A 24,179-nucleotide genomic window follows, 5' to 3' on the forward strand; every position below is an offset into this window, starting at 1 on the left:
CTGTTTCTTTATATCCAACAAATGAATTAAAAATATTTTTATTTTAAGTTCAAGATAGCGGTTTGCTTTTGTAAAGAAACTAAACACGTATTTAAACGATTTATGTAGGACTAGACCATTGTAAATTGTAAAATGTTGATATGTAATAACAAATTTATTAAAAGTTCTATTTATTACAGTTATTATAAAACCACATTATTTTTGGGAGAGACAGTCTAAAAAGTTAATGACATTAAAGCTACGATTAATGAGTTATATAGGGTGTCTCAGCGCCGAGTTTAAACTTTTAATATTATTACAAAAAACAAATTGTGTTTGTAATATTATGATTGCAATTAATTATATTGTATTAGTGCGGATTTTATGTACGGAATATTTAGTTACACCGTCAAGATGTCTTCCATCACGTTAATGCACTCTTGAAAGCGGACTATTGAATTTGCAGAGAACGCTGCAGGACGTCAACTGATAGCTCTCACTTCTGTCGTTATTTTAGTCTTCTAATCTAATAAATCTCTAACATTTTATGACTGGAAATTTTTCGATGGTTGTAGTCTTCTGGTTTGATTTTTTGGACCTTATAGGGATGTTCTCTTAAGTCCAATCTTTATCCAAAATTCGTTGAAGACTTGAACAGTGAAGCCACAAAGAGGCAGCATGTTTTCTAACTGATCGTCGTGCATGTCGGTCGGCGGTCAATGGTTTCAATCGATCGCAAAGATCTTTTTCGCGGACTAATTGAATGATTCACTGCAACATAGCAATGAGCGATTAAAAAATCCACACTCGTCACCTACCGATCGCTACCACTTCCCTCCCGGTAGTCCCGCGGGTTACGAGAAATTTTCGTTTAAAGTTTAAAATCGACACTTTATAACAATGAAGATATTATATAGATAGAAGATACGCCTTATCTGTGGCTGTTCGCAGATTCACAAACTATGGTTAAGTTCTTTTTTAATCTGTGACTTTTGTTTTGATCACAGATTACAATATAACTTGGCTTTGACTTTTGATGTTTACATCTTAAGACTTCGTACTTCGTAAATCCGCATCTAAACTCTAATTTAAAAACTACATTCATTTATTACTGTTCAGTGCTATTATTTCAACTGAGTTTATTTCAGGGTTCAGATGACCATAAATATAATTCAAGTTTAATTACATTTAAACACACAACAGATGAATTCTCAAGCCTTAGCCGTTGGCTACATCGCTCCAGAATAGTTTAAGTCCCTTGATGACATTGCGATAAGTGCATCAATTACTTTAATTACTTAATGTTACTGTAAAGAACGCTGCGTCGCCATTGTAATAATGAATAAATAATCAAGTCTATCTGCTGTTTTGTTTGACAAATCCCTAGTACAAATCATGTTATAACTGTGTACTTGAGTCAGATATGGGATTAACCCAATTCCTGCTTTGCGCGGCCCTGGGATGCATAGCATTAGCCTTATGCATAAATGGAGAGAAAGACAATGCTATTAGTTGTAATAGTACAAATCAAGAATTTGTAGAATATCAGTTCACAACTGATGTTGTGCGAAGTGAGCACATAGTTACATTTACTGGTTATTTTTCTAAATTATCTAGAGAAAACTATATTACAGCTGCACTTAAGAATTCAGGAGTAAGTGTTTCTTGCATTGAACTTTGAAATTAATTTAAATTAAGACTAGGTCCTCCAATGTTAATATTTTTGGTAATATATGTAAATAACTGCTTTGCGGGCCCTGGGATTAATAGCATTAGCCTTATGCATAGATGGAAAGAAACAGACTGCAAATAGTTATAGTAGTACAAATCCAGAATATGTTGACGATCAGTTTACAGCTGATGTTGTGCAAAGTGAGCACATAGTTAAATTTTCTGGTTATTTTTCTCAATTATCTAGAGGAAACTTAATTAAAGTTGCTCTTAAGAATTCATGAGTATGAGTTTTTTTCCATTGAACCTTGAAATTAATTTCAATTTAGACTACTGAGACTCCAATGTTTATATTTTTTTTATTTGTGTAAATTACTGCTTTATACATAAGTTACACACTCTATAATAATTCATTAACTCTATAATGTATGATTTGTTCATTTCAGATAAAAAATTGGACTATCTTGGAGAGAAAAAATGCAGCTATAGAATTCCCTAGTGACTTTGAAGTTATTGTACTTAATGAAGATCAAAATCTGGCTATAAAATCACTCGGTGATCACCCTGCCATACGACGAATCACAGCCCAACGACAAGTACAGCGCACTATAAAGTACATCAAAGAGGTATTTAATTATATTATATGAACAGACTGACAAAAAACCTGATATATGTGTAACACAAATTGGTTACTTATTTATAAACAGTGATATCAGTAGAAATGTGGTAAAAAAATCCATTCCTTAGAGATAAATAAGTCTTGCTGACTGGATGTTGTATGTGAGCAACATAATTAAAATGCTTTTCTACCTATTTCCTGATAACAGTGTAATAGTTAATATTTTAAATTTTAAATATATTATGGCCTGGTGACAAAGTAGTAATTAATAATAAAAGCCTACTATAGATATTATATGTGATATGGTTTCTGTTATTTCTTCACTCGACTCGACTTCTAAACAAAGTAATTGTTTTATTACAGGATGACTGTGGATCACCAGAATGTCTCTACTCTGGCTGGAGAAGTCAAAGTATCAAGGGGCAAGCTTTACACTCTCTTAGAAAGTTGCAAGAAGTTAGTACCTTATTTATTATTACAGGGATATTCATTACTATTTAGGCATACAACACAACAGCAATAAATCATGGTGAATAACCAATTGCATACAGATCAAAACTCATTGCCACTACGCCACTGTCTATCATACTATGTGAGAAATTGTATTAAGCATGATTCTATATAGCAATATAAAACAGCATTCCCTCTATATTGGGAATTTACACTTGCCTGTACACAGGAAAGCAATGTGAATAAACTGGCATCTCTTGGCATGACAAACACACAGATGATCACCTACTTGCCTATAAAGTTTACTTTATAGGAAAGTAGGGTAGATATTTATATCAATATTATTCTTCCTCTTAGAATGATGGCTACTCCTCTCGAAAGCTGTTAAGAACTGTACCACGACAGATAACGTCAGTATTGAAAGCAGATGTGTTGTGGTCCCTCGGTGTAACAGGTAAGTTCTGGTTTCCTACTTGACTTCAATGTAATTTTCTCATACTTACCATGTCTTCCATGTTTTGTCATAATCTATAGTCAAAAACAGTTATGACTATGAAGTTATGGAAACTAAAATTTTAAACCTGCCTTTATTCAACAAAATTAAGTAAGTTTAATAATTTGTTCAGTCACATTCAATTGTTTTTGTAGTGATAAGATAAGGATATATTATAAATAAGTTAAATTCAAAAAGGTGTTTCCTAGTTAATGCTTGTCTAATTAGTTATACATACATTTTGTAGCTAGCAAATTTTCTCTTGAATGTACCACTAGAGATTTAATGTTAGACTCTGAGTAAAGGAGTCTCACACAAATAATAATGTAAAATTAATTGTAGGTGAAGGCATCAAAGTTGCAGTATTCGATACCGGGCTGTCACGTAATCACCCACATTTTGGTCATATACGTGAACGTACCGATTGGACCGGGGAGAAAACGCTAGATGATGCCTTGGGGCATGGGACGTTTGTTGCTGGAGTCATCGCTTCAAGAGCAGACTGCCTTGGATTCGCGCCTGATGCTGAATTGCATATATTTCGCGTTTTTACTGATAACCAGGTTTTTTTTTTGTTAATTCCATGGGGATCGAACATGCTGAAAAACACAGCCACAACCTCAAATTGAGTAGATATTTCTGGGTACATAACATTGATCGTTAACAAGTAGGTGAGCAGCCAATTATGCATTGCATACAAATACTATTTAATTATTGTATTACCTGGAATCTAGCTTCGGAAAACCTCTGAAAAAGCTATTCGCACTAACCACTTTAACAGAGGTGGCTAGAAGTTTACCTACATATCATAATTAAAAACTCTTCAATAGCAAAGATGCTGCTTAAAGTACGTTTTTTATGAGATTTACATTGATAAAACTACGCGCCGGACTTTTATACTGCTTTTGTTTTAAAGACAGTGTTAATAAAGTCGATATAAATCATTTTTATAAAAGAATAGAACATAAAATTATTTTTAAATAACCTTAAAAAAAAATGCTTAAAACTCAATAAATAATAAAAAAAATTAAATTTTCTGTGAAGTATTTAAATTAGCTCCATAAAAAAAATAGAAAAAACATGTATTTTTATAAAATTTGAAGTATGGAAAATATATTTCTGAAACGCGGTATCGAAGTTTTTCCGATTGTTAGATATATATTAACCGAAGGTTGACTACAGAGTAGGGTCCGATATTACACAGTAAGCGGAAATCGTCACGATTCCGTTGTTAGACGATTTGATTTCCTCAATGATTATAAGGGGGACCCGTAAGTGTGTCCTCTGAACCTAACTGTGTAGCAGCTTTGACCCGCTCTTTTATTAAAGTAAACGTTTTTATATTGTAATAGTAATTTTATGATGGGATTTTTTTTGGGCATAAAAATTCAACATGTAATCGATATATATTAATGTTGTACAACATGTAATCGATATATAAAAATATTGATTTTGGTCTTTTTGTGTATACATTGAAATAAAATTTCTTTAACCGTTAATTTATTATATTATTTACACAACTTGATCTGGCGATTGCGTTCCAGCATAGGACTGCTACATCACGTTCATAGATACCTTTTTGATATTCTCATTAGGGTCCTTTCAAATATTGCCGTATTAATGCCATCTATTGACGCAAAGCGATTGAAATATTCGCGGGTTTTTTTTTAAAGCGAATGATTGAGGAGACTTATTTATTAGTAGGACTTATCTTGGATTTAATTAATTGACAACAGGTCTCTTTAACCACTATTTATTTTATCATTTACACAATTTGATGAGGCGATTGCGTTCCAGCGTACGACTGCTACGTCACGTTCATAGTCCATACCTTTTTGATATTCTCATTTCTCATTAGGGTCCTTTAAAATGTTGCCGTATAAACGCCATCTATTGACGTAAAGCGATTTGAAATATTCGCGTGCTTCTTACAAAGTCGGATTTCATTGAGTCCCCTTATTTATTAGTAAGACTTATCTGGGATTGAATTAATTGCCAACAGGTCTCTTTAACCGCTATTTATTTTATTATTTACACAATTTGATGAGGCGATTGCGTTCCAGCGTACGACTGCTACGCCACGTTCATAGATATCTATTTGATATTCTCATAAGGGTCCTTTGTCCGTATAAATGCCATCTATTGACGTAAAGCGATTTCAAATATTCGCGTGGTTCTTACAGAAAGTCGGATTTGATTGAGTCCCCTTATTTATTCGTTTTTTATAAGTTAATAAAGGAATAGTGTTAAATGTTTAATCTAGGTGCAACATACTAAAAAAAAATAAAAAATCACCCTGAATGCTTCAAATCCACGATTAAGTCTTCACTGAAAATATATTTCTGAAACGCGCTTACGTTGTGATTCCGATTGTTAAGTATATATGAACCGAACGATGAATACTAAATAGGGTCCGATTCTACACAGTAAGCGGTTTTCGTCAAGATTCCGTAATTTGTCGATTTGAGTTTAACTCTCATTATCGGTTGGTCCATAATTGGGCCTTCCAAACATAACTGTGTAGACGCTGTGACCCGCTTTTTGGTTCAGTTTTCTTTTGTCATAATAAATCAACAAAGAAAAACACTTTAAACTGTGAAACTAGTGAGTCTCAAAGAAAACTAGTGTAAAATATACTAGTTTTTTTGAGACTTACTTTCATCTACTTCCAAAACAATAATAAAAGAAAACATGTATAATCATTAATTTAAATCATAGTCAAAATAGTTTGAGCACCAAAAACAAATCAGTAATACAGGTACAGAACAGAGATAACATACCGTTGAATAAATCTTTAATTTGTTAAATTTCCATCGGTTATTAAATATCACAAAGAATTAATAATAAAATTATTTTAGGTGTCCTATACATCATGGTTCCTCGATGCATTTAATTATGCAATTATGAAGAAAATTGACGTCCTAAATCTAAGTATAGGTGGACCAGATTTTATGGATCACCCATTTGTTGATAAAGTATGGGAATTGACTGCAAATAAGGTGAGCTAATAAATCTAGAAGTTCCATTGTATGACGTATACACACACATACATCTTAGTATAACATATATGAAATTGGCGTTTTGTCGTACTGGTCACTTTGACCTCAAATATCTCTTTGTGTAGGAATTCCAAATTCAATTTTTTATTTACTCGAGCATTTGTTTTTTAAAACCATGATACATTTCATTTTCTGGTTTGATTTTTTTCTTTGCTTCACTCTATTTATAAAATGGAAAACATGAAATTATTTAAAAATTATGAGCGTTATTTACGAGTTCGAGTTTCACCGTGACACCAGTGCTGCAGAAATGGTTCGAAGGATTAATGATGTGACATCACAGTGCGTTTTTGGTTCCAACGTTTTAGTTTTCATACAAAACGCCAATTTCATATGTAAGGCCCTAATATTTTATTAGAAGCTTAAATTTATAAACATTTAGGTTTTGTGACGTTTAAATCAACGCTGTTTTGAGTAATAAATCTAATTCTTTTGTAAAGATACAACTGTGAAAAGAACTTGCAAATAAAATATTATATTAATTGATAATCAATAACAATAAATCCTAACACACAAAAACAGAGAAAAATAATTATCAGATAAATGTATGTTACTTTATAATACATTGATTTAATTTGTTTTATATTTAAATTATTCAAATTAATTATCGATATCGCTACACAATACATGCAACTCACCGGTGGTCACGGGAGGTCACTCCTGAAATACAGTTCTCACTACTTCAGGAGCCTGCTATGTAACGTGTTTATGGCAACAAAATTATTATTATTAAATAAACTTATCGTTCATCGCTGTCCATAAACTTGCAACTTAGTGAGGTTGCCGGCCTTCAATGTTACGCTCTTTACATAACTCTTCCCACATCCGAAATACTTTATGAATTTTTACTGACAGCTGGTGGTTGTTAGTGGTGGCTGGTGGTAGCAGAAAGTGCCTTAAATAGCGCTTTGATGTGTCGAAGTTATAATGAATTTAAACTGTTAAAACAGGTGATTATGGTATCAGCGATTGGTAATGATGGACCGTTGTATGGTACATTGAATAATCCAGCTGATCAAATGGATGTTATCGGCGTGGGTGGCATCGGGTTCGATGACCGCATAGCAAAGTTCTCCTCAAGAGGGATGACTACGTGGGAGTTGCCACATGTAAATATTTTTAATATTCAAAGCGGATTTACATTTACCTTCACATGTATGGTTACACTTACAATTTACATTACATACATTTTTATACGTATAATTAATCTCTTTGTACCGCCTATTTTTCAAGGACTTTGTAAAATACCTTTTTTAATAAAAAAACTTGAATACAGCTTTTACAGCGTTTATACCAGGAAACAAAATTTCTAAGTGAGAATATAAAATGAATATAGGAGTCTTTTTCTTTTACCTATCTAATATATTAAACTCTCGTGTCACCATGTTCTTTCCCATACTCCTTCGAAACGGCTCCACCGATTCTTATGAAATTTTTTATGCATATTCAGTAAGTCTGAGAATCGGCTACTATCTATCTTTCAAATGCTTAAATGTTAAGGGTGGTCCGGTCCACCCCTAAATTTTTATTCTTATTTTTTAGATTATTTTTTATTTTTTTAATGATACATACAACCCTTATTTGTAACCCCTCTCCGATCAACCCTTTATTATTAAAGTATTTTTTTTTATTGAACCTAAAAAAATGTTTCCTAGAAATAATATACATGGCAAAACGACGTTTGCCGGGTCAGCTAGTATTATTATAACCATAAATTGTTAACTTTTACTCACTCACTCACTTTGCTCTGCGACCGAAAATGTATTAGCTACCGAAATTAGAAACTTCCAGCAATTCCTGTCCTATTCCACTTCCCGTTGACTTCACAATTCCTTTCAGTTGTAGCAGGTCCACCTCTACTCTGTCGATCCAGCAGTACCTGTGGTATACCTTCGTCCCTGCCCGATCTTAGCTCAAGCGTTCAAGGTGGCCCAGTCAAAGTAGTACATGCGTCTTGTATTTGGCTATAATATTGGCCACTAATTCTTCTATTTTGCCATTCTTTCGAATTGTCCATGACCCGTCGTTGACGGTCGACAATGATAGATTGTACTCAAATATCCAATTCCAACACTTACTTTTTTTAATCGGTTGCAACAGTTTCGCAGGGAGTCTCATAGCCTAGCGGTCTTATTAAGTGGCAGCTAGGTGAGGGGTACCGGGTTCTATTCCCGGTTCGAGGGCAATTTTTAATTTAATTTAAATTTATTCTCGGCCTTTGTGAGGGTTGTGCGGTACCGGGCGAGTGCCTATACCGTACATGGAGGACATGGTCGAATTTCTAAGGCAAAATGCACGAATTATAAAAATCTTATACTTGACGCTGGCTAATGCACAAACCGTGCCAGAGCCATAAAAAAAAACAGTTTCGCATTTTTAAATCTCATGATATTAATTATTTAATATGGTTGTATTGTCAGGGTTATGGCCGCGTTAAACCCGACATAGTGACGTATGGGAGTGGAGTCCGTGGGTCTAGCGTGAATGGAGGCTGCCGGTCTCTTAGTGGTAAGTCCAAGAAAAACTATCGGCTATAAACTATAAAAATGCGAATTGTTTTAATAATAACCCGATGATCTGTTATTTTATTTATTAACACTACACTACACATACAGATAAAATATTACACTAAAAATACAAAAACTGCATGACGTACATATGTGTATTAATTCCTTACAAAAACAGAAAAAAATTATAAATAAGTTTGTTTTGTTAATATTTTCTTGAACCACATATATAATAAAATTATAAATAATTATAATATAATAAATTTAATTAAAATAGAAGTTATCTGTTTTATTAGAGGGGAATTAATGCTCTGTTGAAAGTGTTAGAATAATTAGTTAATTTGGCTTATGCGAATGAAAATTCCTGTATTGCGAAGTAAACAGTTATACAATTAATGAAAACGTATTATTTTATGTATATATAATTTATTTAGGTACCAGTGTTTAGTTTCTAAAATTGCCAAAATATTGATTGTTGCTATGTGTGTAAACAATAACGAATAACATAGGAATTATTTATTTAATTTTCTATACCAAATAAATGTATAAAAATTCTAATTTTAATTTGAAGCAATAATAAATAAACTACAATCATGAAGGTATAAAACAGAAAAAGTAAATCAAAGTATGAGAGGTGCAATATTCTTTATATAGCTCCTTAATCAGAGCCCAACAGAGCAGAGCACACAACGCATTTTCTGAAAGGAGGGAAATATAAGATGACTTGGTGCTTTGGGTACCTAGAGGGTACATGACTAATTCCAGCATTTCTTTTATATATACAGTTTAAATTCTATGTAACGTGAAACTTTTTAAAAATACACGGCTTTGGTGGTAAGAAAATAAACAGGATTTTTTTACGGAAACAACAGGTACATCAGTAGCATCGCCAGTTGTAGCCGGTGCAATAGCCTTATTAGCTAGTGGTGTGCCGAGACAGAACCTAACGCCAGCTTCTGTCAAACAAGCCTTGTGCATAACCGCTCGGAGACTGGTAGGGCCTAACATGTTCGAGCAAGGACACGGGAAATTGGACCTTATTAGCGCCTATCAGGTAATGTGGGAGCTGAAAATTGTCCGTGTCTTAATCGGCCCGAAATAAATAAAGATAATAGGATTTTTACGGGGTTAAAATCTATGTTTATGACAAAATAAATAAATCTCATATATATTATGGCTGGACCGATTTGGCTTATCTTGAAATATTTGTGAAAGTTCAGAGAAGGCTTAAACGGAAAACATAAATAGTAAAGAAAAATACAAATAATAAATAAGGTTATTCAATTTTATGTCAGAAATTTGTATTTCATATCTAAAGTATGTAGTTGGTACTCTTTGGTCTGTTTTAAAAATGTATATTTAGCTTTGACATAAATATATATATGTAGGTGATTCGAAGATCTCCGGGTCATCTAGTTATTCATATTCTGACATTTCGGCGTCATCTGTTTTCAATTATTATGTTGAGAGTTAGATAAGCACAAGACAGCCGAATCTCTCTTTCACTGACAAAAAGTATAAATGAATTTTTAATAATAATGGGTATTAATCAATCTGGCACTGTTTCGGAAAAACACCTTTTGTATGGCAATTAAAGTTTACAATAAATTACCAAAAGAATTAAAACATCTTCCGACCAGTCTTTAAAAAGCGACTTAGTGTATTACTTTTTGAAAAAAATTATTATTCAATAAATGATTATTTGCATGAGACACTGTAATTGATATAAATTTAATAAAGTATGATATGTACGATACAGATAATATAGGAATTGACTTTGACTAATAATGTAAAATTCCTTAAGACAAATTTGCGCGCCATTGTGTGTGGCAGAATATGCGAACGATTTACGATTGTACCACCCTAACATTTTTTTACCATATTCTTGCAATAAATAAATTATTATTAAAATAGAAGCGAATGCGAAATACCATCCGTATCATCTCGACGTCCATCGTTCCACAACTGAGCGTTTTAAGACAGTTTTTCTATCACTATGTGGAATCAGCTGCCCACTGAAGTATTTCCGAATGGATTCGGCTTAGGGTCCTTCAAGAAAAGATCGTAGCAATTCTTAAAAGGCTGCCAACTCACATGCGAGCCGTCTGGTAATGCCCGTTGGCCCTAGTTTAAAAAAAAAGAAACACTGACTAAAAATGCGTCACTTTAAAACAGTGTAAAGCCCCATCCACACGCTTGACAAACAATGGCAAACAGCCAACAGCAAACAGCAAACACGGACGTGTGGATGGGTGTTTGTCGTTGTTTGCCTGTTTGTGTTTGTGTTGGGCAGTGTTCGGCATCGGTGTCGGTTTTAGTTGCCAGATCAAAGGATGTTTGGCAAACAGTTTGCTACGTATCCACACGTTTGGCAGCGATCAGTATGCGCGCGAGCTTGCGGGAGGCGGACGTATTTACTTGCTACACTTTTTCAATTAAAGCCCAAATAATAAAGTCTAAAGCAGTACCATGTACGATTTCTATGTATTTTAATCATCCACCATCGTCTTTGCTTTCTTCTTTTTTCTTTCTCTTGCTTTAATTTACGTATAATAAAAATATGTCAACCCGAAAGTAATAGCTGCCACAAGCTCGTCGTCCGCCATGTTTGCCGATTCGGAATGTTATGAACGTTCGCCAAGCATGTGGATGGCTGTTTGTGTTGGGTGATTGTGGTTGGTGTTTGGGACTTCGTTTGCTGTTTGCGGTGTTTGTGACAAACAGCCAGCGTGTGGATGCCCCATAAGCTAAATCAAAATCGGTCCAGTAGTTAGATATATATCATATTTACAAGTCAGTGTAAGGTTTTTAATTACTTTAATTTATATTATGAATAATTCAAATTTAAGTTTCTTCGTGAATACGAGCCTCAAGCTAGTCTCAGTCCGCCATACATTGATCTAACGGAATGCACGTACATGTGGCCGTATTGCACCCAGCCGTTGTACTACAGTGCTCAGCCAACGATTGTCAATGTCACTATTATAAATGGCCTTGGAGTAGCTGGAGAGGTGGTAAGGTTAAATTTATTCTTATTAAAAGAATTGGCTAGGGAGCGTTCAAGTATTACGTCACTCATTTTTTGGAGATTATTGACCCCCCCCCCCTTCATGTAACGTGCCGTAACGTTTTTCTGTACCCAAGTAGGTTTAGTAAAACGTTTCGTGACCACCGAGTGACTTTATATTCTTTATACCTAAAAGTTACCATTATGTAGTGTAAAAGTACCTACTGGAAAGTCGAAAATAATATTAACAATAACGCGTAATTCAATCTCCGCCCCGCATCGGAACGTTTTACAAAAGGAAAAAAAAATTCGTTACGTAATACTTGAACGCTCCCTTGAGGTCCTTTACACCAACTGAAAGACATTTTTGGATTCAATAATGTTTATCAAAGCAAAACAAAACATCTAGATTTACTAAACAATTTCGTTTACCTACTTTTCACTTGTGATGTAAATAAGTAATAACATTATGCACGTAAATAAATTATCCTATAACATTTCCTGTTTTCAATATAGACAAGAACTGGAAATAATCTCCGATACTCTTTTGCATGAAAGTTTTATTTTACAAAAATGTTAGGAAGCATTACAATTGGCTAAATTAATAAATATTATTAGTATTTGTTTCGTGATCATTTGCATTTTCATAGGCAAGTAGGTGGTTAGACTTCTGTGCCTGTAGTAGTCCCCAGGATGTTGTACCGAGTGAGTGTTACAAGCACATCGCCAAGTTCGTTGGTGGACGACGGGGTACGACCTCAGGAATGAGAGTCTCGCTACTAGATCATCACTGCTTTTGAAGAAATATATACGAATATATGTCGTTGAGATTTTTTTTTCTGAAACACACAAATACTTAAATAGACAAACAGATATGTCGTCTGTCGATGTTTTTCTTATTACAAGCACAGGCGGGATTCGAAGTTAGAACTACCGCAACTTAGGGTCGCTAATCCAGTATAAACCGGTAGTTTAAACCGCACCACTATTCTAACTTCTAATCCCGGCTAAACAATAATTGTTACGCTATGAAAAGAATCACCTACATGACTAAACCCATCAATACATTTATTGTTTTCAGAAACTTGTAAAGTGGCACCCACATTTGCCGAACGGTCTAATATTGTCGGTGTCGGTGGATTATATTGATATCATTTGGCCTTACTCCGGTTGGCTGGCCTTAAGGTTCACTGTGTTGGAAAGTGGGGCTGATTTTGATGGAATTGTTGAAGTAAGCTCTTATTAGCTCCACCCAGTAGTTCCTGAGATTAGCGATGTCAAGCTGTCAGCTTTATAATTGTACCTTATTCATAAAATAGTTAAAGAAAAGAAAATAGTTTTAATATTATAATATTAATTTTGTCCACTACTTTTATATCACTCGACTTTGGCTTGACATTTTTTATAGTACACCCTGTATGTTATAAATAGTAATAGCTTAATAAAACGTTATTATTCTGCGAATTGTACAATGAGTAAATAAATTTCAGGGACATGTGAACATTACAATTGAAAGTTTTGACGAGTCGTTTCGGCAAAAGACGAGGAATACAACTCTGATGCTACCAGTACGGTATGTTTTCAATTAATTAAACATTTTGATTGTACAGTAAATAAAACATGTAACTATAAAATTTATTAAGCAACAAATATTTCGAAAATAAAATAAACCTTTTTCAATTGCTTGTCTACTATGTCGAAATTTAAGTGGTTTTTGACATACAGGGGTCATACGTAGCGGGTTGTTAATATAAATTGTCTCCGTACTGAGACATTGAACATTACGATCTAGCGTTAGTTAATACTAAGTAATTTAAGTCTAACCTATTTCACTTGAGAATGCGTCCAATAACACTACTTACAGTCTCTATTAAGGAGTCTGTTCTTGTGAATGAATGCCTTTTTTGGGTTCTTTTGCCCGAGCCTACGGAACGTTTTCAAAAAAGGAAATCTGGAATGGAGTCTTAGTCTCCTTTCTGAATCTTACTCATTGAGCCTAGACCCCAGCCCGCCTATAATAGCTTATAAAACCTTTTTTCAGTGGGCGTGTTATCCCGGTACCGGTTCGATCGCGTCGTCTCCTATGGGACCAATTCCATAGCCTCCGATATCCGGGCGGCTATTTCCCAAGAGACGATTTAAGGGCAAAACACGACCCGCTCGACTGGCACGCCGATCATATACACACAAACTTTAGAGATATGTATCGAAGACTCCGGGAGCACGGATATTATGTTGAAGTTATGGGTGAGTTAATCATGTTTTTGATTTTCATTGTAGTGCGTGCATAAAGGACACGTTGTACAACGGAGCGTTTGTCACTGCCCGTTGCGTGGTTTAATAGTGATTCAGTTTTTTTTATTTTATTGTTCCTCGAAATAACTTCCTATAGGAGGTTTAACTGTAAACTAGATGGGCACACACATATATAAATAAAAATTAAATGGAAAATATTTTCAATTCCAACTGGAGTATTTTATTCCTTGAACACTGAGATTTTTATGAAGAAAATATAAAAGAAAATAGAAAAAAAATCTTGGTTGTTTGTAAAGTAGGTTTACGATCGAGATGTTTACGTGATAACGTCTTATTGGTGATATAAGTTTTTGGGAAGTAAGGAATTAATGAAGATAACAATTTTTTCAAATTTTAAATTACATCTATCGTTTTATTCACACTTTTGATGATAAATTTCGGGTGTAAAATGACAAGTTTACTTATTCGACTATGATATACATTTTTCTTCATACATTCACGGAATGACTGGCAGCGCTCGAGATGAGACGGGAGATCGGTCCGTCTCTCTCTCGTTATACCTGCGATCGCGCTCGTGAGGTTTTGGTGTGACACAAGTTTCTGAACATGTCACCCGACTAAAACGATTTTAAAGACGTTATCACGTCAAAAAGTTGTTTTATTTAATACTTAGGTTTTTATTCTGGAAAAGCGAACAGTCTCTATGGTTCAGCAAAAAGTTCCATATAGTCGTATGTAGCGACTAAAAAGTTAGGCTTCGTAAAAAAATCATATTAAAGCGAAACGAAGTTTACGGGGGCAGCTAGTTGTAGATAATTATTACCAGTTTATGGATCCTACTAGGCGTGGTTTTTAATCGAATCAGACATAACTGGGCTCACGTAATTCGTCGTTGCATGATTTTATAGCCACCACATATCAAACACATTTTTTTAAAATTATAGTCAGACCTCAGGTAGGGCGTTCGTTCCAACAATAATCGTTTTATAGTATTGTCTTTGATTAACATAACCTTTACACATTTAAAGAAAAACGCTTTTTACGTCGGATAAATTTAAAATTATGTCAAATAGTTGTAAATTTATATATATATAATACATAACTTTAATCCGGTAAAAAGCGTTTTTCTTTAAATAATCGTTTTAATAAATATCGATTTTTGAGTTTAACACAAGGTTTATATGTTTTAGGTTCTCCCCTCACGTGTGTTAATACGTCGTTGTACGGTGCCCTCATGTTGGTAGACCCGGAAGACGAATATTTCCCAGAGGAGATGGCGACTCTGAAGAAGGCGGTGGATTCAGGGTTATCGCTCGTTGTATTTGCGGATTGGTATAATGCGTCTTTACTACGGCACGTCAAGTTTTACGACGAAAATACGAGGCAATGGTATGTTTGCTATTAGATATTTTTTTTATTTTTTTTTATGGCTCTGGCACGATTTGTGTATTAGCCAGCGTCAAGTATAGGATTTTTTATAATTCGTGCTTGTCTTTAGAAATTCGACCGTGTCCTCAATGTACGGTTTAGGCACTCGCCCGGTACCGCACAACCCGGTATCGCTCCCAAAGGCCGAGAACAAATTTAAATTAAATTAAAACTTGCCCTCGAACCGGGAATCGAACCCGGTACCCCTCACCTAGCTGCCACTTAATAAGACCGCTAGGCTATGAGGCCCCTTTTGATAATTTTTATTTCATTTGATTCCAAATTGTTAGAATGTACGTGGCTGTAGTAATAAGGAATATTTAGTGAATACAATTTATTTTGATATTTGATTGATACTAACCAAGTACAAAAATTCCTGTTGTGACAAAATGAGAAACGAAATTGATTGTTGTCCAAGTTTGTGGTAAAGTAGTAGAAGGACCTCTCATGGCAAAATGAGGAACTGAATGGTTTGCGTTCAAGTTTGTGCCAAAGTAGTGAAAATCTCGTGGCAAAAATTCGAACTAAATTGGTTGCGTTTCAAGTTTGTGCTAAAGTAATGGAAGGACCTCCCGTGGCAAAAAGTGGAACTAAATTGGTTGAGTTCCAAGTTTGTGCTAAAGTAGTGGAAGGACTTCTCGTGGCAAAAAGTGGAACTAAATTGGTGGTGTTCCAAGTTTGTGCTAAAGCAGTGGAAGGACCTCCCGTGGCAAAAAGTGGAACTAAATTGGTTGAGTTCCAAGTTTGTGCTAAAGTAGTGGAAGGACTTCTCGTGGCAAAAAGTGGAACTAAATTGGTGGTGTTCCAAGTTTGTGCTAAAGCAGTGGAAGGACCTCCCGTGGCAAAAAGTGGAACTAAATTGGTTGAGTTCCAAGTTTGTGCTTAAGTAGTGGCTGCGATTAGCATTTCATAGTGAAGCCCCATCTCGTGCCACTATTTACAATTGGTTTAACGAGTTTAAGCGTGGACATAGCAATCTCAATGATGATCCACGTGAGAGACGTCCTTTAACAGCGACTACTGAAGATAACATCAGTGCTGTGCGACGCATGTTAGAGGAAGATAGAGTGACCAATCAGCAGATACGGGCAAGCCTAGGCATTGGTATGAGTCAAGTTCAAAAACGGACTGTTGAATATTTGACTATGGCAGGTGTCGAGATAATGAGTCATCCGCCATACAGTCCTGACCTTTCATTTATTCCCAAGAACTAAAGATAAAATTCGAGGTATTTGCTTTACGAACCCTTAAAATGCGGTAAAAGCGTATGAAAATGCCATAGAAGGGACCCCTAAGGAAGAATGGGCCCACTGCTTTTCTCAGTGGTTCCATCGAATGCGACGATAAGTAGAGATGAACGGAGATTACTTCGAAAAACAATAAAAGTATTGGTTCTACATTAAGACGTTTTTCATTTTCTAAACATTTTCAGTGTTACCTAGGTACTATCACTTTACGACCCACTAATATAAAAACGATTTAAGTTTTTAATACAAATATTACCTACACGTTATTACGTTCTGTGGTATATATCCAAAACTGATTGTTGTAACACTAAAATTGTGTTTGGGTAACTTAATCAATGTTTTACTCTCAGGTGGATACCAGAAACGGGTGGTGCCAATGTACCAGCGCTGAATGACTTATTAAGCATGTTCCAGGTAATTGAAAATGAGTAGTATTTATTCAATAATATTGATAATGGAAAATCAGTACTATTTCTTATAAAGTATTTTAAATTAATTTCTCTAACGAAATGTATTTTTAAATTGGTTCAGTTTTCACGTATAGATAGTTGAAATGTTGCCATATTAACGCCAGCGATTGGCGCGAGAACTATATATTAATTAAAATATAATAATTTTTATAGACTTGTAATCATAACAAATTGTTATCTTGCAGTCTCTGACGAAAACTCGAAAAGTACGTAATAATTTCGCGTATAAATTTAAATGTGTAATAGAATAAATTACAGTATAGGCCGGCAACGCTGGGTGCGTTGCCGGCCTATACTGTAATTTACTACTCACATCTATCTATACGCTGCGGTAGGTGCCTTTTATGGCTGTCCCGATTGCTGTTGTTTAAAAAAATCTATAGAATTAAATTTTTAATTTTATGAATAAAAATCGTTAATACAGGTGGCGTTGGGTGATCGAGTGTTCGAAGGTACTTTTACTCTGGGCGGTCATGCAATGTACTACGCGAGTGGTACACACATACACAGCTTTCCCGAACATGGCGTGCTCGTCAATGCTCACTTGGTCGATCAGGGACAGCAGGTGTGTACCAAAATGCTCGCTATCAATACAAGTAAAAGATAATTAACTTCAAATACCTGTTATCTGAAATTTACCATATTATATAGGTGTCTATATTTCATAAACTACTGAACTGATTTTAATTAGGTACTTAGAACTAAGTAAGGCCTGATAAAAATGAAATTCATGTGACCTAGACCGAGACAAACATTTTTTTTAAAATTATATAAGACTATATAAGACTTGTGTCACTGTATAAGAGCAGTGTTGGCCTAGTGGCTTCAGCGTGCGACTCTCATAGGTGAGGTCGTAGGTTCGATCCCCGGCTGTGCACCAATGGACTTTCTTTCTATGTGCGCATTTAACATTTGCTCGAACGGTGAAGGAAAACATCGCGAGGAAACCGACATGTCTTAGACCCAAAAAGTCGACGGCGTGTGTCAGGCACTGGAGGCTGATCAACTACTTGCCTATTAGATTTAAAAATGATCATGAAACAGATTCAGAAATCTGAGGCGAAGACCTAAAGAGGTTGTGTGCTACAAACTCTTTCGGTCTTGATTAACTGATTTATTTATTATATTTTATATAAGACTTCTAATAATAAAAAAAAATATAGATAAACATACGTGATCGTGTTCTAGATAATGTCTGGGGGCAAAGCTAGTGGTGGGAGTGGTTCAAATAAATCCCCAACAGTTGATGTACCAATTTTGGGTCTACTACAGACAGACGGAGAAGCCAAAGATTATACCAATAACACTATTAATAAAGTGCCCAAGGTAATATATATTTTTTAAATTATTCATCGAATTGATAACCTTACCTTTTAATCTGTTAAAAATGCCGATGCATTTAAACACCTATTAACTAAATAGCTCTGAACTTATAAACAAAGTTTAATTATCCGTTCTCTATATATTTATTTATTTACACAGGCCAAACTAAAATATTCTAAAACTATTACGCATTATTTAACAAAAAAATATTTTAATTTAAATACCAGAAAAGCGTTTTTCTATACATACTTTTTTCTAATTACGTTTTTAAAGCAAAGTATATTACCAGTATATTATTCAAGGTTGTTGACTATGGACTGTAGTTATACGCATTAGACAACCATTTTGACCATTTAAAAATAATATATAAAATTTGATTTTGAAACACCTGATTATAAACCGCCATCTTGTCGTTGTATCCTACGCAATTCGGTTTATAATAAATAAATAAAAATGTGTTTATACTTTATAAATATGCAATACAATGCACAAGATTTGGGAACCCTTTTAAGTAAATATACAGGTACAGTAATATATAGGGTTATCAGCTGTTCTTTAACAAACATAATACTGAATTCCATAAAACCAGTATTATTTTATAAAATACAAATTTAAATTTTTCTATAAAATATTTACGATAATTTCTTCTCCTAAGTTTTATTTATAAGTGAAAAAATAATGTATAATTTGTATTTGTAGGCGGGTAGACTAGTCGTATACGGTGACTCGTCTTGCCTTGAAAGTGGGGCTGGGCGACCCTGCCATTGGTTGCTGTTAGCTGCTTTGCAATACGCGCTTGGAGGTCACGTTCCTTCAGCGCTTAAGGAAGCTGCTTCGAAGCATCGAGACGTGCATATTATACCTTCTGGTAAATTTAGTTAATTCTGTTTTGTATCTGCCTCAACCCTGAGGTTGGCGGCATCAATGGTCTTTTCATATAACACTCACTCGTGAAGGAAAACGGCATTAGATTTGGATACTTCTTGGGAAGTCCGACGGAGAAGGCTAATCTACTTGCCTATAAAAAAGAAAGGTCATGGTATATACAGAAGAAAGCCAAGACCAGGGTTATAGCACCACCGGCTTTTCTTATACTCATATTTATTTTTATGATGTGCCTAATATAGTTTTAGCTTACAGTGTCCAAGACTTATGAGTGTCGATCACAAAGATTACCATAAATAAACTAGTTTTTCACTGTTGTCTATTCCTTAAATGTGCAATGTTTTATCTCTGCTCAGTTCTTAGATAATACGATTGACACATTACGATGCATTTGTGTTTATTAATTGTGATTTGCTTTGTTCGATCTTAAAATATAATTCATTACTTTGTGTTATCTAAAATATCTAATTGTCGTAAAATGGTATTGTTACATTAAATTTTATGACAAAAACGTTCGTGTCTATACATTAATTATTTTACAGTTAACAAGGTCGTAGTTATTTCTTTAACTAAAGAACCTTCTTTAATTTAGATCTTCAATAGTACCTGTAAAGTATAAACAGTCTTGCGAGATTTACATAATGGTCTAGGGCCTAGGCATTTAAACACAAACTTTAGGACATTTAACGTTGTTTTTTCTGGTTTTTTGAAGTGAAACTTCTTTAGGCGCATGAGGGTAATTTTGATTTTGATGTATAGCGTTTTTGTCGAAAGGGAGAGAGCGATTGAGACCGATTGAGAGAGAGTGAAAAAGGTGAATTATCTTATAAAAATTCTACTTTTCAAATTAAAATTTCGTAAAGAGAATTTAATTTTTAATAAAACACGCTTCAAGATACTGACGGCCAACCTCCAGTAATGGAGAGGCACTAGAAGAAGAAGAAGAAAGAGAATTTATGAAATATTAGTATTATATATTTTATGCAAAATAATTTATTGAAGGCTGTTGGAACGCAGCTACGAAATTAAATGTCTGATGATTTAAATTTTTTTTTTCAAAACATTAGTGATTGAATGTATGAACTTATAAATAAGTAGTTATAATATATATATAATATATATAAGTAAATAGCTTAAATAACACTTATTTCTGTATTTGCTTTATTTTTCTTAGACTGTTTTTATTGTGACTAAAAGAAGAAACTTAACAAGTTTTATATATATGTGTAACTAGATTTATATATTTGTTATTTATAGAGTTACCACAGCGATCAGAAGGCGGTCGCTTGCACGCGTACTCGCGCGTATTATTACCTGACGGTAGCGGTACGCGTACGTTACCCGAATGCGTGCGTGACGTTCCGCTGTCACCCGCGCCCGTACAAGCTCCGCCCGCCGCACGCACTTTGGCCCCACGACATCATCCTACTGATCCACGCAGCATTGGTATTTATATATTATTGTAACATTTTTATTATTTAAATCAATCGTATCTTAACTTATATATAACCAAGAATAAAAAACTTACACGAAATATTTTGGCGCCATTTAAACGTTATACACAAATATAAAATTTTATGTAAGTTCTTATTACTCTATCGGCCATCTGCTCCTTACATTGATAATATGATTGACGGAATCAAACTCATTTTATGTTTTTCACTAAAATTCTACTGCCTTATTATATTTGTATTTGGAATGTTTAAAGTATCAATCCTCGATACAAATTACTTTCCGAAAAAACTACGAACCTTTTAAAAAAGGTTTTGTAAATAAATTAACAGTAACTATCGTAATACATTAGTGACTAGACATTGATTTCAAAATCATGGTCGCCTACAAAGTCAAATGCCAATACTGAATTATAACAACTCAATACGAAAACATTTAGGTACCTCAGTCATTTCGTATTATTATTAGTGTGTAGTACTGCGAACTGGCGTGAAGAAAAATCCTGTTTTTCCATTAAGAAAACTAAATTATCTTGACGCAGAGTTTTCATTTGTCATTTTATTGCCTATATTGTATTCAGGTGCGCCAGAAACAGAAGGCACAGAGCCAGCGCCTAGGGCCTGGCGTGGGGCTGGCGTAGCTCCGACGAAAGTCCTATCTGATATCGAGCAACAATCGAGTTATAGCAATCGAGCCCTAACTGTCATCGCAATAGGAGGCATAATCTATTGCACAGTTATCTTTTGGAAGAGATACGGACGTAAAATGAAACGACGGAAATTAATTTCTTTGGCTACTTAGGTAAATTTTAATATTTGAATTCGAATCAAAAACCAGTCAATTTTATTTCCGCAGAAAAAATCTAAGTTTTATTGAAGAATGCATGTAATTGCGAACACAATTAAAATGTTTTTATACTAAATGTGTAGACTTTGTAATGTATACTACTTTTTTTTTTAGTGTTACACCTGAATGTTTTTTAAACAGGTTTTTTTGTTATTTATCGCAATACAGTACTCTCGTTAATTTGAACTTCCCTTGAAAATACTTGATAAATTACTGGCCTACATGTGATAATTTGAAGTCAGGGATTCCCTACTCTCTATAATTTCAAGTATTTAGCATGGACAGACGTCGCTGTCGTTTGTTTTTAAAATTCTTTGAACATTGATAGACTGAAGTCGCTCACTCAAAAAAGCTAACGGACTTTTTTTCGAAACTAAAATTTGTTAATAATTTTAGTATTACGGTATTTTATTATTAATAATTAGAAATAATAAATCGAATCTTTATTCGCTTATTATTTTCAGCTCTTGTTAATGTGAAATTTATCTCTGGTCGCTAAGTCTCAAATTATCGAGAGTCGACTGTGATTTCTTTATTTATTTTAAATTACTACAATCAAATGATGCTACAATAACTTATTCGACAGAGTATTATAATGAGATTTCTTATACATAGTTGTTCCTGTATGAATAAATTTATCAACTGTTTTAAGTTGATTTATACATTATTTAAAACATGTTTTTATACGTTAATCTACTGCGTACCAGTGAATATAAATAACATCTAAATTATACACTTTTTATGCAATGTATCCCGTATATTAGATATCAACTTTTGTAGGGCACATAAGTTGGTAAATAGAAGATCAGGCTCTATACTATGTATTAAGTAATATTTGTTATACATAAGACTTAGTCAAATGTATGTAGTAGCTAAGGTGATAGTAGCCATGCTTTTAGCGAATCACTACTATTGTAATTTTTTGTGATGGAATTTGTCCGTTCAGAGGAATTGTTCAGCAGCTGAGTTTGATATTAGGACCGGGTGGAATTACCATCTTTATGTGGACCCAGCTGCTGAAAGTATTTCCGAACTATTCGACTTCGGGTCTTTCAAGAATAGAACGTTCCAAAAGTTAAATGCCGGCAACGATCTCGCCATAGGATGCTTAACATGAAGTGTGGCTCGTGCCCGTTTGCCACCATTTGTATAAAAAACCTTAAGTATTAGTTACCATACAATTATTTCTTGTTATTGGACGTACATTTACACTAATTACCTAGCTTAATTAGGTTTAGATAATTATTGTTAATCTTATGAAACTATAAAAGTTTATTTCTCCACAAATAATGTTAATGCATTTTTTCATCTGTCGACCGACGAAAGTAGGTAAAACACTATGTAGAGGCCTCACCATCATGTATTGCGTAATTTATAATTATTAAAGTGTAAGATGTTTAATGCAATTTAAATTTTCATAAGTAGTTCATTGCTAATAAATAATATTTTTATTTCAGTTCTCAAGCCTATCACGAATTAGTTTAGCAAAATATTCCATTTGTCAAAATACTTGATAATACCTATATTCGCAGACGTTTATGGTATATTAAAGTCTAAATGTAAGCTAGATTTTGACATACGGGAGTAATAATTTGTGCTAAGTCTCGATTTTGAAACTTTACCCATAGTTGGGACTTAAAATGTAAAATTCTGAAGTATGTTTAAGAAGGAACACTTTACTATCACGTAACAGAGGAGAATTAGGATTTTATCGTAACTAAGATAGGCTTACGTTGGAATTTCTAATCTATGGGGCTTAGAATTTACTGAGCGTAGGACAAGAGCTTTGTAAAAAATTCTTCCTACGTATAGACTTTTTGACAGGAGAGAAAATGCACTGCAACTTGTTTAGGCGGCCACCAATAATGATTTGAAGTGAGAACAGCGAGCTTAGTATCTAGACACATTTTTCATATAATAATGGATTTGGACTTTGTACTTTTACAATGACTATTATAAATGAGATAAAAATATTGATTATTTTCTAAATTCCGGTGTCATGGAGAATTTCCATCTTACGATTTTTTTAAGATGATATTTCCTTTGTGATGTTAATTAGCACAAAGATTGTTATTTAATGTCAACGTTTCTAGTGAAGTGTAAATACGTTAAGAAAGCATTTGTGTATAAAAGACTCGACCACGTGAGCATTATTTTGAAAATAAAGTATATAAGAAATAAAGTATACATTGTTCTTTTTTGTCGTAGGATTAAGAGTCGAGACTAGCGCTACAAATGACTCCCTGCTGCTAAAACCCAAAAAACGTCATCTGCTTCACACACAGAAAATTACTAATTACATTTAAAATCGCTTAAGTAGCCAGTATTCTAATAAAAGATTCCGAGTTTTCTAATTGCATCGGAATATTATATCCAGTGAAATTGATAGTATATAATACATACAGAGACCATCTTAGTAAATATATGCCTAATTTTAGAATATTTTCTAAATGCCAAACTTGAAAATTTTAGTTTTCTCGGAAATAG

At 34.0% G+C, this 24,179-nt stretch overlaps 1 protein-coding gene across 1 annotated transcript; it reads left to right on the forward strand.

Annotated features, from left to right (window-relative positions):
* Positions 1 to 980: 980 nt before the first annotated feature.
* LOC125062443 (membrane-bound transcription factor site-1 protease) lies at positions 981 to 23,876 on the forward strand. The gene is made up of 20 exons (XM_047668379.1): positions 981 to 1,633; positions 2,097 to 2,276; positions 2,633 to 2,725; positions 3,077 to 3,173; positions 3,555 to 3,775; positions 6,071 to 6,211; positions 7,222 to 7,380; positions 8,692 to 8,779; positions 9,651 to 9,832; positions 11,628 to 11,792; positions 12,867 to 13,016; positions 13,276 to 13,358; positions 13,827 to 14,032; positions 15,232 to 15,430; positions 17,067 to 17,130; positions 17,611 to 17,751; positions 18,375 to 18,512; positions 19,209 to 19,377; positions 20,652 to 20,840; positions 21,427 to 23,876. Exons 1-20 carry the CDS (start codon positions 1,403 to 1,405, stop codon positions 21,645 to 21,647), a joined length of 3,117 nt encoding a protein of 1,038 aa, XP_047524335.1. The 5' UTR covers positions 981 to 1,402; the 3' UTR covers positions 21,648 to 23,876.
* The last annotated feature ends 303 nt before the right edge of the window (positions 23,877 to 24,179 follow it).

Source organism: Pieris napi, chromosome Z (genome assembly GCF_905475465.1).
Source record: "Pieris napi chromosome Z, ilPieNapi1.2, whole genome shotgun sequence".
In the NCBI taxonomy this organism is placed as follows: Eukaryota; Metazoa; Arthropoda; class Insecta; order Lepidoptera; family Pieridae; genus Pieris; species Pieris napi.